This window comes from Doryrhamphus excisus, chromosome 14 (assembly GCF_030265055.1).
Source record: "Doryrhamphus excisus isolate RoL2022-K1 chromosome 14, RoL_Dexc_1.0, whole genome shotgun sequence".
Taxonomy (NCBI): Eukaryota; Metazoa; Chordata; class Actinopteri; order Syngnathiformes; family Syngnathidae; genus Doryrhamphus; species Doryrhamphus excisus.
In genome coordinates this window covers 18718993-18734580 of record NC_080479.1, presented here as the reverse complement: position 1 = coordinate 18734580, position 15588 = coordinate 18718993, and the positions used below count along the sequence as shown (strand labels likewise).

At 40.3% G+C, this 15588-nt stretch overlaps 1 protein-coding gene across 9 annotated transcripts in view; it reads right to left on the bottom strand.

Moving 5' to 3' along the window:
- Window positions 1-4842: 4842 nt before the first annotated feature.
- Window positions 4843-15588, bottom strand: part of runx1t1 (RUNX1 partner transcriptional co-repressor 1) — a 125020-nt gene continuing 114274 nt past the window's right edge. For 4 of the 9 annotated variants that reach the window (XM_058047892.1, XM_058047898.1, XM_058047894.1 and 1 more), the window contains 6 exons: window positions 14914-15182; window positions 14480-14577; window positions 13978-14197; window positions 12471-12539; window positions 5654-5886; window positions 4843-5537 (listed from right to left, as the gene is read on the bottom strand). In XM_058047892.1, coding sequence (XP_057903875.1) covers window positions 5217-5537; window positions 5654-5886; window positions 12471-12539; window positions 13978-14197; window positions 14480-14577; window positions 14914-15182 — 1210 coding nt within the window. In that variant the 3' untranslated portion in view covers window positions 4843-5216. The remainder of the gene's footprint in view (window positions 5538-5653; window positions 5887-12470; window positions 12540-13977; window positions 14198-14479; window positions 14578-14913; window positions 15183-15588) is intronic. The other 5 variants (XM_058047895.1, XM_058047893.1, XM_058047896.1 and 2 more) reach the window with 5 other exon arrangements.

Below are 15588 nucleotides of genomic sequence, written 5' to 3'. Positions count from 1 at the left end.
ATTGATGAGCATTCGCCCGCTTGGTTGATCGCCAAGCGTCGGCACGGATGAAGGAAGATGATGATGATGATGATGATGATGATGATGATGATGATGGATGCAGTATGGAGCGAGGCAAACAAACGACTTCTATTGATTGCTAAATTAAAGAAGAAGAAAAGAGACGCCATTAAATCTTCTTCCACGGCCAGCAGACCCCCTAAGGACCCTTTCCTCACCCCCCCCCCCCCAAAAAAAAAACCAGGAAGTGGAAAATAATGCATTTTAACCCCAAGGATTCAGGTAATAAGATATTTATTACAGCGTAAAGAGAACATCAATACCAGAATGATACTGCAAACTTTCACAGACTGACAGACACTTGACTTTATCATCATCATCATCATCATCATGTTATTAAAAATTCATTCAATGAAAAGTGAAAAAAAAAAAAAAAGAGAAGCAGAGTTCGGACGTGAAACGATGGAGGAGCTCCTTCAAAACAACATTTCCTATTGCACAACAAACTTTCCTCTTTTTTTGCCACAACGCAACAAGTCAAAGAAGAAAATCGGGGAAAAAAAAAAAAAAAAAAACACAGCCGAAAAATTCCCCGAAAAAAAAAATCTTCATCCTTTGACCGATTGAGTCGACGTTTCAACAGGAAGTGTCTTTACAAAACAAAAAGGGTTTTTCTTTTATTGACTTTAGCGTTTTTTCCGTCACAGGGGTGTCCAAACTTTTTCCTTAAAAAAAAAAAAAAAAAAAAAGAATCCTAAAAATATGGCCACTTTCATATTTCTAATTTGGAATCCAAGCTAAAAATGAAAAAAAAAGTTTTTTTAAATTAAAAAAAATTCAAAAGTCTTTTTAGTCCCTTAATGTTAATTCATTTTTTGTACTTTTTGACAATGAAAAAAAAAAAAAAAAAAAAGTGGTCCCCAGAAGGCCCCCCAAAGGTTCTCCAAAAGGCCCCCGGGTCGCAGCTTGGACACCCCTGCCGTCTGAGGTCTGCATTGTTAGCATGTAGCGGTGATATGGTTTAGCGCAGCTGTATGAGCTTCCACTTTGGGATTTTCAACTTTTTCTCTTCTCTTGTTTGGTTTGTTTGTGGTTTCCTTTTTTTTTTTTTTTTTTTTTCTTGTCCACGAAAACCGGAACCAACGCCGGCCGCCACCGGAAGAGGTAGAGTCAGTACCACGGACTATAAGGGCCACGTTTGGGAAAAACTGATCAGAGATTTGAAGAATAAAAGTCGTAGATTTTTACATTTCTGAGAATAAAACTCCTAAAGTTTCAGGCATTGTATGAGACAGCTATGAGAAGGTGGGGGGGGCCTTAGTAGATGATGCTAACTTATGCTAATCTGTTTTAGCTCAACGGCTGAAGTCTCCCTGAAAAGCTGGGCTCTATTTTCCCTCGGACGCGCACGACGCCATCACAGCTACGTTAGCACTTTTATGCTCGTACTTTCATTTTCATTTTAAATTTACCACTTCCACACCTAAGTTGGAAGCTATGATTTTTTTTCTCATCATTTTTTTAGAACAAAGTTGTAATAACTTCTATTCTTGTAAATTTATGATGTTTTTATTTCAGAAATTTGACACTTTTTTCTTGTAAATTTATTTTTTCTATCCTGGTACATTTTTTTGTACATTTTTAATTTTTCTTGTTTTACTTTTTTCTCGTCAATTTGTGACAGTTTTCTTGTTTTCTCAGAAATTTACAAATTTGTTTAATTTAAAAACATTTAAATTTACAAATTAAAAAATGTACAAGGTCACGTAAGCTATGACTTTTTTCGAGTAAATTCGATGTTTTTCTCGTACATTTCTTAGAACAAAGTTGTAATAACTTCTATTCTTGTAAATTTATGATGTTTTTATTTCAGAAATGTGCAACTTTTTTCTTGTAAATTTATTTTTTCTATCCTGGTACATTTTTTGTACATTTTTACTTTTTCTTGTTATACTTTTTTCTCATCAATTTATGATTCATGTAATTTTTATGTAAAGTATTTTCTCTGAAATTTACAAATTTGTTTAATTTAAAAAATTTAAAATTGAAAAAAATTTAAATTTACAAATTAAAAAAATTACAACTTCACATAAGCTACGACTTTTTTTCGAGTAAATTAAATGTTTTTCATGGGAAAAAGTCGTAATAACTTCTATTCTTGTAAATTTATGACTTCTATCTCTTTTTTTTTACTTTTGTCCAACAAAAGTGTCCAACTTTATTCTTATGAATTTACAAATTTTATTATTGTAAATTTATGACTTTTTTTTCTCGTAAACATATGACTGTTGTAGTAAATTTCCGAACTCTTTCTTGCAAATTTACAAGAATAAAGTCATTCCTTGTATTCTTGGAAAATTCTGACCTTTTTTCTGGGAAATTTCCGATTTGACTGACTTTTCTAGAATATAATTTTGAACTTTTTAATCATAAATTTATGAGAATGAAGTCATAATCATTTCTATTCTTGTAAATTTTCACCAAAATGTACTATATTTTTTCTTGAAAATTTCCCCAAAAATTTTCTTGAAAATTTCCCCAAAAAATTTCTTGAAAATTTCCCCAAAAATTTTCTTGAAAATTTCCCCAAAAATTTTCTTGAAAATTTCCCCAAAAATTTTCTTGAAAATTTCCCAAAAAAATTTCTTGAAAATTTCCCAAATATTTTTCTTGAAAATTTCCCAAATATTTTTCTTGAAAATTTCCCAAAAATTTTTCTTGAAAATTTCCAAAAAATGTTTCTCTTAAAATGTACAGATTTTTATCCTGTAAATTTCCAGCCTGTTTTTCTTTTCCATTTACGAATGTTATTCCTGAAATCTCAGCTGCGTTTTTCTCAACGTGGCCCTAATATTCTGTCGTGAATGAGAACCATTTGTTTGTATTTTCAACCCAACGCCTTCGGGAGGTTGCCTACAGCCGCAGCTGCAAACACCCAGCCTCTAGGAAAGCATAAAAGTAGCACTTGTCACCATGACAACGTGACAACAAACAGCTTGGCTGTGGTGTTTTTCACAGCTAGCTTGCGAGGAGTCGCACTCGGGTGTCAACGCCTTCCTTCACTTTTCTCTCCTCACTTTGGAGCCAAACGTTTCTTCTCTGAGGTCACCGTTTGTTTTTAGCGCATGCATGCTGTGTGTGTGTTTGTGTGTGTGTGGTAGCACCAAGGTGTGTGTGTATGTGTGTGTGTAAGGTAAATGTGGCTTCAGTGGTCTAACAAATCCTCATGTTTGAAAAAAAAATAACTAAAACTTAAATTAAAAAAAGTCACAATATTACGAGAATAAAGTTGGATTTTTTGCAGATTTTTTACATTTTTGTTATGAAAAAGAGAATTTGATGAGAATTAAGTTTTTTGTAAAAAAAAAAAATCATGACGACAAAAAGTTTGATTTTTCAAAATTATTTTGCGAAAAAAGATTGTAATACTACAAAAAATTTCATAACTTTTTTTTTTATGAAAATGTTATTTTCCAGGAAAAAAAAAGAATATTCCTCCCTACTTTATCCAGCTCCTCCTGGCAGATCCCAGACCAGTTAAGAGGCACGGTCTATCCAACGTGTCCTGGGTCTTCCCTGAGGTCTCCCCAATTCTGAGATCGGTCACACGGGCGAGTAAAACCTGAACTAGCTGGTCCGATATCCCATAATCCGATACCCCGTACTTCCCCACAGAATTCCAGGTGTGATTTTCCAGGAAAAATATTTTTACAATGTTCGAAAAAAAAAAAAGTGTGGCCATATTTGTGGACAAAAATGTCCGCCTGTTAGCAACAATCTGACATTTTTACGCTAAAAATGTTCTTTATGTTTAACACTTTTAAACATATTTTACTTTTTTCTCGTAATATTCCAACTTTCTTGCAAAGTGATGATTTTTTTTTTGCTAGCGTTGCCGTTTGTTAGACATTGACCTCTTTCGGGGAAAAAGTGTTGAGTGATGAATTAAGTCAAGTCTTTTGGGCAGAAATTATTGCTTGGCGTGCTGCGTGAATAAAATCAATAAAAAGTGGAAAGGAGGGTTTGGTCCTTGGTGACTAAAGTCTTTGGCTGTTTGGAAGGTTGTGTGTGTGTGTGTGTGTATTAGGTGTGTATTAGGTGTGTGTGTGTGTGTGTGTCAGGTGGTGCTTTAAAGCTGTCAATAGGATTTTGAAAGTAACTTTCTTACCATAAACTTTGTTGTTTTTTTTTCTCTTTTCTTGTGTTTTTGTATAAAATACGTGCATGCACGGTCGACAGGAGTTAGCTAGCGGGCTAACAAAAAAAAAAAAAACACTTTAAAAGGTGTGACTTTTCCATCGCCCCCCCACAACGCCCCCGTGTGGGCTCCAGGATGTGCGGCGTGCTGCAACCTCGTCCGTGACAGTGCAAATACTTTTCCCGTTTTGGAAAAAAAAAAAAAAAAAAATCCGCGCTTTTCATCTCAGGAAAAGTTCTGGCTCAAGTAGCAGCTCTGAGTTTGGACCGCAACAACTACCAAAGGGGGTGGGGGGTGGGGTGGGGGAGTGGGGGTGTCTTCTTGCAGCACAATCGTCAAACACCCTGGTCTTTCCGTGACCTCACTTCCTGTTTCAGGCAGCCATTCTTCCTCCGACTGACCTTTCAATAATAATTAATAACGTGGTTAACGTTAACATGGCCGCCCATCAATATTTCCCCCCCCAAAAACGCCGCCTCATAAACGTCCACGTACGTCCACGGAGGTAACGAGCATCCTTTCAGGAGTTGAAAATAAAGACCCAGATGGGCGACACTGGTCCGTGTGAGGGGTGCCCACGGGGTCCAAATGGGGGGGGGGGGGGGGGGGGGGGGGGGGGGGGGGGGCTGGAGGTGTGTATTTTTCCGTAAAAATCCAATCAAAGCCAGGCTGGATGTGAACATCAGAAAGTAGGATGATGAAACGGGAGCAAAGTTTGGCTCAGATGGGGGTTGGGGGCTGCGGGGGTGGGCGGTCCGGGGGGGTTGTCTTCTTAATATTTACAAGAAAATACGCTGGACTGACGACGGTATCAACAAGAACGAGGACGAGCACAAAAGGACGAAGAAGAAGTGACTATTTACATATAGTGACTGGTCGGGAAAGACCAAAGAGCATCTTTGTTTAAAGTCAATATGACTCGATTATGGACCCAAGAGAAACAAAAAAATTTTTTTTCTTCTGTTAGCCGCGTTAGCTTAGCATACTTGCAAGTGTGCGAGACGACTCCGTCGCCGTCCTAGCGCGGCGGCCCGTCCGGCGCCAACGACGACGACGACGGGGTCCCGGGGGTGGACGAGCGTGTGGTCGCGGCGGGCGGGGTCGCCGCCGGGCTCCCGGCACAGCTGCTGGGGGTGCAGGCGGAGGAGCTGACCGGAGCCGGGGTGTCCGGTCCCGGGGCGCCGCCCTGCTGCTGGGGGGCCTGCAGGGTCTGGAGGGTCTGGCCGCACACATGGTGGTGCTTCTCCCAGTCCTTGTGCTGGCAGAAGGAGCCGCAGTAACGCGCCGTGTTGCAGCCGCTGCACGTCTCGCTCGCTTTGCGGCCGCAATTCCAGCAGCTCTGACGCACACAAACGACAGCTTTACAGATACCACCCTGGCAAGGAAGCTGTATTTGCCGTTTTTTGATGACCGAAAGCTCATTAAAAAAGCGACGATATACGGCGGTCATCTCACCTCGCTGGAATCCTCCTGCTGGTTGATGATTGACAGGGCGTCCTCGGCCGCCTGCCGCTTGGCCTCGGCGACCGTGCGCTCCATCTTGGCGCGCTCGCTGCTGATCATCTCGTGGGCTTTGCGCTCGGCCTCCGACACGGCCTTCTGCAGCTCCGACATGGCCTGCCGCTTCACCTCGTTCACCGCCTCCTCTGGAAAGAGGGCGGAGACACAGGAAGTCAGTCCGCCCGCACCTGGAAGGCAGTCAAGCGTGTCTTTGAATGAATGATCCCGTCCTTGGAATGACCTCCAAGCTTCATGATGACTTCATGACGACTTCATCGCATTTTTACACAAACGCCATTCAACAGCACCCAAACATTCATATGCATAAATGACAAATCATAGAAATACGCTATATATATTGCAATACCACAAAATAAAGAAATACATGGAATATCGGAATTAATAATAAGATAAAGATAATAAAAATAGAAAAATATATAAAATATATAAAATAACAATAAAAGAATATAAAAGTAGTAATATATACATAATATATATTTATTCTTATGATAATATAAGAATAATAATAAAAAAATAAATAAAACAAATATATATAAAACAAAAAAAAACATGACCGAAAAGCATGACTTCCTACATAAAAAATAAATAAATAAATAAATCATTAAAAAATATATAAATAGACATAAATAAAAATATATATACAATGAAACCAACGGTACAGAAATAAATACAATATAAATATAAATAATATAATAATAATATATAAAAATGTATACAAAATAAACTAATAAAAAAATAAAAACTACAAAAATAAAAAATAATAACAAAATATATAAGCATCAATATACCCGGCAAAATACAGAACTGAAAGACTGAAAAGTATATAATCAATTATATATAAAATTAAATCTATTAAAACAATTATATATTTATATAATAAAATAAAATAAATACAAAATATATAAAAAACATACAGTGAAGAAAATAAGTATTTGAACACCCTGCTATTTTGCTATTTCTCCCACTTAGAAATCATGGAGGGGTCTGAAATTTTCATCGTAGGTGCATGTCCACTGTGAGAGAGATAAACTAAAAAGAAAAATCCAGAAATCACAATGCATGATTTTTTAACAATTTATTTGTGTGATACAGCTGCAAATAAGTATTTGAACACCTGTGTATCATCTAGAATTCTGACCCTGAAAGACCTGTTAGTCTGCCCATTAGAAGTCCACCTGCACTCCATGTATCATCCTGAATCAGATGCACCTGTTTGAGGTCGTTAGCTGCATAAAGACACCTGTCCACCCCATACAATCAGTAAGACTTTAACTTGTAACATGGCGAAGACCAAAGAGCTGTCCAAAGACACCAGAGACAAAATTGTACACCTCCACAAGGCTGGAAAGGGCTACGGAGCAATTACCAAGCAGCTTGGTGAAAAAAGGTCCACTGTTGGAGCTATCATTAGAAAATGGAAGAAGCTAAACATGACGGTCAATCTCAATCGGAGTGGAGCCCCATGCAAGATATCACCTCGTGGGGTCTCAATGATTCTAAGAAAGGTGAGGAATCAGCCCAGAACTACACGACAGGACTTGGTCAATGACCTGAAAAGAGCTGGGACCACCGTTTCCAAGGTTACTGTAGGTAATACACTAAGACGTCATGATGTGAAATCATGCATGGCACGAAAGGTTCCCCTGCTTAAACCAGCACATGTCAAGGCCCGTCTTAAGTTTGCATATGACCATTTGGATGATACAGAGGAGTCATGGGAGAAAGTTTTATGGTCAGATGAGACCAAAATAGAACTTTTTGGTCATAATTCCAATAAGCGTGTTTGGAGGAAGAAGAATGAAGAGTACAATCCGAAGAACACCATCCCTACTGTGAAGCATGGGGGTGGTAGCATCATGCTTTGGGGGTGTTTTTCTGCACATGGGACAGGACGAGTGCACTGCATTAAAGAGAGGATGACTGGGGCCGTGTATTGTGAGATTTTGGGGAACAACCTCCTTCCCTCTGTCAGAGCATTGAAGATGGGTCGTGGCTGGGTCTTCCAACACGACAACGACCCGAAGCACACAGCCAGGAAAACCAAGGAGTGGCTCCGTAAGAAGCATATCAAGGTTCTAGCATGGCCCAGCCAGTCTCCAGACCTGAACCCAATCGAAAATCTTTGGAGGGAGCTCAAACTCCGTGTTTCTCAGCGACAGCCCAGAAACCTGACTGATCTAGAGAAGATCTGTGTGGAGGAGTGGGCCAAGATCCCTCCTGCAGTGTGTGCAAACCTGGTGAAAAACTACAGGAAACGTTTGACCTCTGTAATAGCAAACAAAGGCTACTGTACCAAATATTAACATTCATTTTCTCAGGTGTTCAAATACTTATTTGCAGCTGTATCACACAAATAAATTGTTAAAAAATCATGCATTGTGATTTCTGGATTTTTCTTTTTAGTTTATCTCTCTCACAGTGGACATGCACCTACGATGAAAATTTCAGACCCCTCCATGATTTCTAAGTGGGAGAAATAGCAAAATAGCAGGGTGTTCAAATACTTATTTTCTTCACTGTATATAAAATATAATATAAAATAATATTAATAAAACATAATACAAATAATAAAATACTAAATAATAAACGAAAAAAAAATCCTAAAAACATGTTAGCTTCATTGGCCACTCCAAATGTCCATGTGAGTGTGAATGGTTGTTTGTCTATATGTGCCCTGTGATTGGCTGGCCACCAGTCCAGGGTGTACCCCGCCTCTCGCCCGAAGAAGACAGCTGGGATAGGCTCCAGCACCCCCTGCCACCCTTGTGAGGATAAGCGGTAGAAAATGAATGAATGAATGAATAAAAACCAAAAAATGTAATAATAAAAAAAACATATGAATAAATACAAATATTGATTGATAAAGTATTTAACCGAAATAAAGTGTTGAACTGAAATCTTGAAGTATAGAAAGAAAACCATGCTACATGCTACATGCTACAGCATCACAGTTTTCCAACAGGGACATAAAATAATAAAAATGTGAATAGAGTTGGCAGATATTCAGGCATCCGAGATAAATATTAATTAGCAAGTTGTACGGAATAAATAATAATAAATCATCTTTGCGTGCGTTGACTAATTGTGTATGTAAATGAAGTCATTTAGTACATTGAAAGGATACAATTCCATCGTGGCGTCTCCGAGGGCCCACGCGTGCCTGCTGCTCCCATATTTATCATCTAGGGTAAAAATGGAGCCGTTCCGAGCAGATGTATTGTATCGGAAGTAAACAATAGGAAGAACATCCGGAATTTGGCAGTCACATCCCGATTTGTCTGCGGAGTGAAAAGTGCGGGGAGACAAGGCGCCATCGTTCATCCAGCTCGGATAACGCCGCCGTCGCTTAGCTCCATCGCGTTCCACTTGTCTTACAGTCGGACGCGTGCGTGGAGACGGGGCGTCTTTACGACAAGGTGGTTCCGTCTTTAACCTCAACGTGTGGAATTGTGATTACACGCCGAGCGCGGGAGGGAAGGCGGCGGCAAGCGAGAAGCAGATTCACGGCGGCGTCCCGACAGCGGAGCCGGATTCAATTTAAATGCATATTACTCGGCCGCGCCGCCTCCCGCGAGGTCAGGCGGGGGCACCGTCTTTCTTTTTATGCAGCGCGGCGCTGGCGGCGAACACAAAGTGGATCCCTGAAGAAGAGACGAGGAGCCTCCGCAGGGGGGGGGGAAATTGCTTGGTCTTTTCCGCGGGAATGGAGTAATGACTCCACTCCATCTCGGCGGCTCCTACAAATGTCCTGCTATAATTCAATTACTGGCTGACACACACGCTGCACTACTAAGCTATGCAAGGATGGAGACCACCAGCATGTACCCCACAGGGCAGACAAAACTTCTGTCGCATGTTTTTGTCTTTTTTTTTTTTTTTTAAATGTCACAAACAAGACTGTTCTTGTGTTCCAAGTACGGGGGGGGGGGGGGGGGGGGGGGTCGGGAATCTAGAACTGTGTCGTTCCTCCCTCCTGTGGTTGCTAGGATATGGGGGAGGAGCCTGAGAAGAGCTATTTTTACCTGATGATATTTTATTATCAAGCATAAAAATCTCACACTTTGTTTAGCGGTCCTTGAACGCACCAAAGTTACATAACTTTGCCATAAAACGAGTCATTATTATATACTGTATCACTACAATTGCTTTATTTTATTATCATATATTATATTATTATATCGTATATATTATAGGTCATCATTTTGTAATTATTTATATTTATATATATCATTCTAATTGTTGTATTTCATTATTATTATTATGATATTATATTTCTCATATTATTATATTATATTATTTTCTTGTTACATTCGGCTTTTTCCTTATTAGGGAGTCGCCACAGTGAATCTTTACGATGTATTTCTATGTATATGATTATATATTATTAGATATAGTACCTTTCTATACCTATTTGTACCTATCTATACCTATCTATACTTACTATCTATACCTATTTGTACCTATCTATACCTATCTATACTTACTATCTATACCTATTTGTACCTATCTATAGCTATCTATACTTACTATCTATACCTATCTATACTTACTATCTATACCTATTTGTACCTATCTATAGCTATCTATACTTACTATCTATACCGATCTATATTTACTATCTATACCTATTTGTACCTATCTATACCTATCTATACTTACTATCTATATCGATCTATATTTACTATCTATACCTATCTATACTTACTATCTATATCGATCTATATTTACTATCTATACCTATTTGTACCTATCTATACTTACTATCTATATTTACTATCTACACCTATCTATACCTACGTATCTATGCATATCTATACCTATCTATGCTTGCTATCTATACATATATGTATACCTATCTACACTTACTATCTACACTTTTCTGTACCTATCTATACCTATTTGTACCTATCTATAGTTATCTATACTTACTAGCTACAGCTTATCTATACTTACTATCTATATTTACTATCTATACCTATCTATACTTACTAGCTATATTTACTATCTATATTTACCATCTATTCCTATATGCTATACTTACTATCTATACCTATCTGTACTTACTATCTATACCTATCTGTACTTACTATCTATTCCTATATACTATACTTACTATCTATACCTACCTGTATTTACTATCTATACCTATCTGTACTTACTATCTATACCAGGGGTCAGCAACCCGCGGCTCCAGAGCCGCATGTGGCTCTCCAGCCTCTTTGTTGCGGCTCCCTTTGCAATGCTTTAATATTTTTTAGCACCCGTGTGGTGAAAATGCACGTCTTTGTTATGAGTTTACAAAAATCCAACTTTGTGTGAGACCATGAATGCATCCTGACTGAGTTCTGACTGGTGACTGAATGAGCAGACAGGATGCTATCCAGTTCTCTCTGACAGGTTAACATGAAGGGAAATGAGTAATACTTTGAGTTATTTGAGTTATTAATTATTATTAATGAGTTATTTGACGATTCTAAAAAATAAATTAGAGCTCATTTAAAAACAAAAGTTTATCTCCAGTACTAGCAAGAGTACTCCAACTCGTCTTTTTTTCCCCCTCCAATGTTGTTTTAAACATACAACGTTTTGCGGCTCCAGGCTATTTTTCTTTAGTGGGCAAGTGGGTGAAATGGCTCTTTTCATAGTAAAGGTTGCCGACCCCTGATCTATACCTATCTATACTTACTATCTATTCCTATATACTATACTTACTATCTATACCTATCTGTATTTACTATCTATACCTATCTGTACTTACTATCTATACCTATTTGTACCTATCTATACCTATCTGTATTTACTATCTATACCTATCTGTACTTACTATCTATACCTATTTGTACCTATCTATAGCTATCTATACTTACTAGCTACACCTATATACCATACTTACTATCTATATTTACTATCTATACTTACCATCTATATTTACTATCTATACCTATCTGTACTTACCATCTATACCTATCTGTACTAACCATCTATACTTACTATCTATACCTCTGTATAACTTTACCACTCTACACCACTTCCATCCCAGGATCTTACCCCTTTTAGCTGCCCCTCTTCACTCCATTTATCACTTTTTTGTAGTATCTAGCGTGTCTGATTACTTGCTAAATACTGTATAACAACTATATCGCTAAGTTGGCAACACTGATCCCTTCTGCTACGTCTTCTTATTCTCTCCTGCAGACCAGGTGTATGAGGCGTGTAACCAAGCCGAGTTACATTACAATGTGTTATACTTCATATAGTGTTGTATAAGAGCAAACATGAAGTATCCACCACAAATACAAATACAAATACATCCATGCATGGGAAACACTTGACATACACCAACAGTTGGTCAAATGTTTGGGGACACTTTCCCATACAACAACATGACAAATTGTCTCCAAACCTTTGACACTGTGTGTGCTGTGTGGTGGTGACAATACACATCATGCATTCAAAAAGAGAGCGGTGTGTGTGTGGTGTGATGGTGGGGTGGGGGTGGGGTCGGGGGGTGTTGTTTGACGGGCAGACCACATTGGGATTCAACGAGACTACCAGTTCTACCACTTTCAGCTCATATGAGTCATGTGGGTGGAAAAAAAAGATGGCCTGGGCTTCTACAAGGCAAGATGGCTTATACGCCCCCTGAGAGATGATAAGGAAGGCTGCTGTGTGTGTGTGTGTATATATGTGTGTGTGTGTGTATATGTGTGTGTGTGTGCGTGCGCGCGTGTGCATCAGCTTGCTCGCTCACCAGCTTTCTTCCAGATTTCTTCAGGGACGTAACCAGAAACGGGCCGATGCAGAAGCTCCCTGTGAATGTCTATCAGGTAGAGTGGAGGGGTGGGGCGGGTGAGTGGGGCGGGTGGGGTGGGGCGGGGGAACACATCGGTTATCTTCTTGAATGTATGAATATGTATGTATGTATGTGTTTGAGTATGTAGAATATAGAATGTATCTTTCATGTCGCATGCAGGGGCGAAGAAGTTAATTAATTATTAATTAATTATTAATTAACCTCCGTGTGAATTAATTAATTTTTTTTTATTACATTATATGTAACTCATTAGCTACTAAAGAGGCATTTTTCAACCCGGATGCCCACTCCCAGGGACATATTTATTAGAGGTGATTACGTAACTACACAATAGAAGAGCTCATGTTTGGTGAAGTTTTATGTCATAAAAACAGTCACAGAGCTCTTTCCTACATGATGTTAACTGATAGATAATTAACCTATGGATGATGCCTGGTCTTATTTTAAAGCTTTCAGTACTATTATTGACAAACGATTCCGGACTAAAAATGGCTACAGCTAAAATTTCAAGGACAAATTTTCATCCTGTGGCACTGACCCCAAGGATTGGGGTCATCGCAACATCGCAAGCCTTTATTGCCGTGGTTTCCAATGCTGCTCCATTACCGACACCCCCTTCCACACTGTCATGTTGGCTTCTCCCTAATTCAAAAACAGTTAACTCACTTCATTGACGCCAATCAGTAGTCCAGATCCAGGCCTTAATAACATCATCACCACCATAGACAATAAACAGGTCGGCTTAGCTTAGCTGCTTGCTTGGATTTTGCCAAGACCTTTGATTCAGTACATCACAACATCCTCCGACGTAGTAGGCTCTCTCCTATTGGCCCATCTAAGAGTCGTACCAACTGGTTTGTAAGCTACCGCTACAACCGTGTTCAGAGAAGTCTGAAAATGTTGGGTCTGAACCACTTAAAATCCTTCAAAGGTGTCCCCCAAGGTTCAATCTTAAGCCCAACCTTGTTCACTATCTATATAAATAATGTGGCCGAGTCTATCGGTGCCTGCAGGATACACCTTCAAGCCTCACTTCCGTTGAAAAGTCTTTCCATGACCTTCACCTCTCAAAAAAAAAAAGACCACCCCCCCCCCCCCACCCAAGATTACCTGTGCTGACACCTCAGAACTGGACTACATCAGCTCCCACAAAAAACTCATTTTTTTCAAGTGAATATGCTAACCTAGCATGATGTTGCTTTTAAAATGCAATGTTTGCATCTGATGCTAGTGGTGCTACATTTAAGTCCTAGTTTCCCGCTCTTTTTCAAGTTATGCTGTTGTGTATGTGATATATTGCATCTAAAAAACTTGGATGAGTGTTTCTTGGAGACACACACTCACCCCTTAAAGCTACACACACACACACACACACACACTGTACATTCCAACCTACTATTGTGAGATGTCTTGATGACCGAATGAAGGCGACACATCAACAAACCTGATGTAGTGTTGTCCTGCGCGGCCGGGCTTTGCTGCCTCGACTGCCCGCCGCCGCCGCCACCGCCGCCAACAGCGTTGGCACCTTTCTTCAGCTCCTCAGCGTCGCTGTAGCGGCGGATCCAGTAGTTGAGCTCCTCGCGGTCGGCCTCCTGGCATCGCCGCAGCACCGTCAGCGAGCGCCGCGTCTTCTCCACCATGTCCATGATGCAGTTGAGCAGCTGGGGGGGGGGGGGGGGGGGGGGGGGGGGGGGGGGGGGGGGGGGGGCAGAGCGGACAAGGCGCTGAGGTTACACATAAAACAACTTTTAATGTTAAATATTCAGTTTTGACACATATGCGCTACCAGACAAAAGTTTAGAGACACTTCCTCATGTTATGGGTTGACAAAGTGTCTCTAAACTTTTGACTGGTGTGGGACTCCCAGAGACGAGAGCATAAAGGTTGAGGGAAGTGAACGCATGCATGCGTGAAGGTGCAGAGTAATATAAAAATGTTATTACTTTTCTTACATGGTCAAGGTGCTTCCACTCCTCGGCCCACTCTCTGTCCGTCAGCCGGTGGTCTATCACCTCCTCCTGCCGGCCCCCCGCGTGGATACCTTTATGAGGCACACAAACAGCATATTATAGTATTTCTCGGAGGATTATGGGAAGCTGAGGTGATGCAAAGAGATGTAAGCTTTACTTTTGGATCCACGTTATTCTCACCTTGGCTCAACACAGGAGCGACAAAAAAATTATTTATGATTATTTATATAAATGATTGATATGGATCCGGCGACTATAGGTGCATTATGTGTACTATTCTGGGTAACATGCAGTACCAGTCAAAAGTTTGGAGACACTTTCCTATGCTTTTCAATGACAAAGTGTGTCTATACTTTTGGCTGGTTGTTCATAACAATAATAATGTATAATAAATGTCAGGTTATTACCGATGGGGCGGGCTCTCTCACGGATCTCCCTGTGATTGGACGGCGGGTGGCGGTAGGTGTCGCGGTAGTGGTGGGCGATGGCCATGTCGTCCAGCCGGTAGTGCTGGGGGGGCAGCGGGCCCGGGTGGGGCAGGCCGTTGGGCTGGTAGGAGATGCCGTTGGACGGGCTGAAGCGCTGGGCGGGGCTGACGGTGCAGGGTCGCTTGCCCGGGTGGACGTCTGGGTGCAGGGCGGCGGCGGCGTCGCGGTCGAAGCCGTTCTCTTTGGTTCTGGGAGGAAGTATGAGGATGAGGACGAGATTCGTCTTTACTTACAGTACGCGCATACGTGACCAGGCAAAGGTTTGGAGACACTTTCTCATGACATTATATGGGAACGTTTCTCATGCTATTGTATGAGAATGTGTCAAAAGTTTGGAGACACTTTCTCATGCTTGTCAAAAGTTTGGAGACCCTTTCTCATGACATATGAGAACGTTTCTCATGCTATTGTATGAGAAGGTGTCAAAAGTTTGGAGACACTTTCCCATGACATTATATGAGAAAGTGTCAAAAAATTGGAGACACTTTCTCATGACATTGTATGAGAATGTTTCTCATGCTATTGTATGAGAACGTGTCAAAAGCTTGAAAACACTTTCTCATGCTCCTCAAAAGTTTGGAGGCCCTTTCTCAT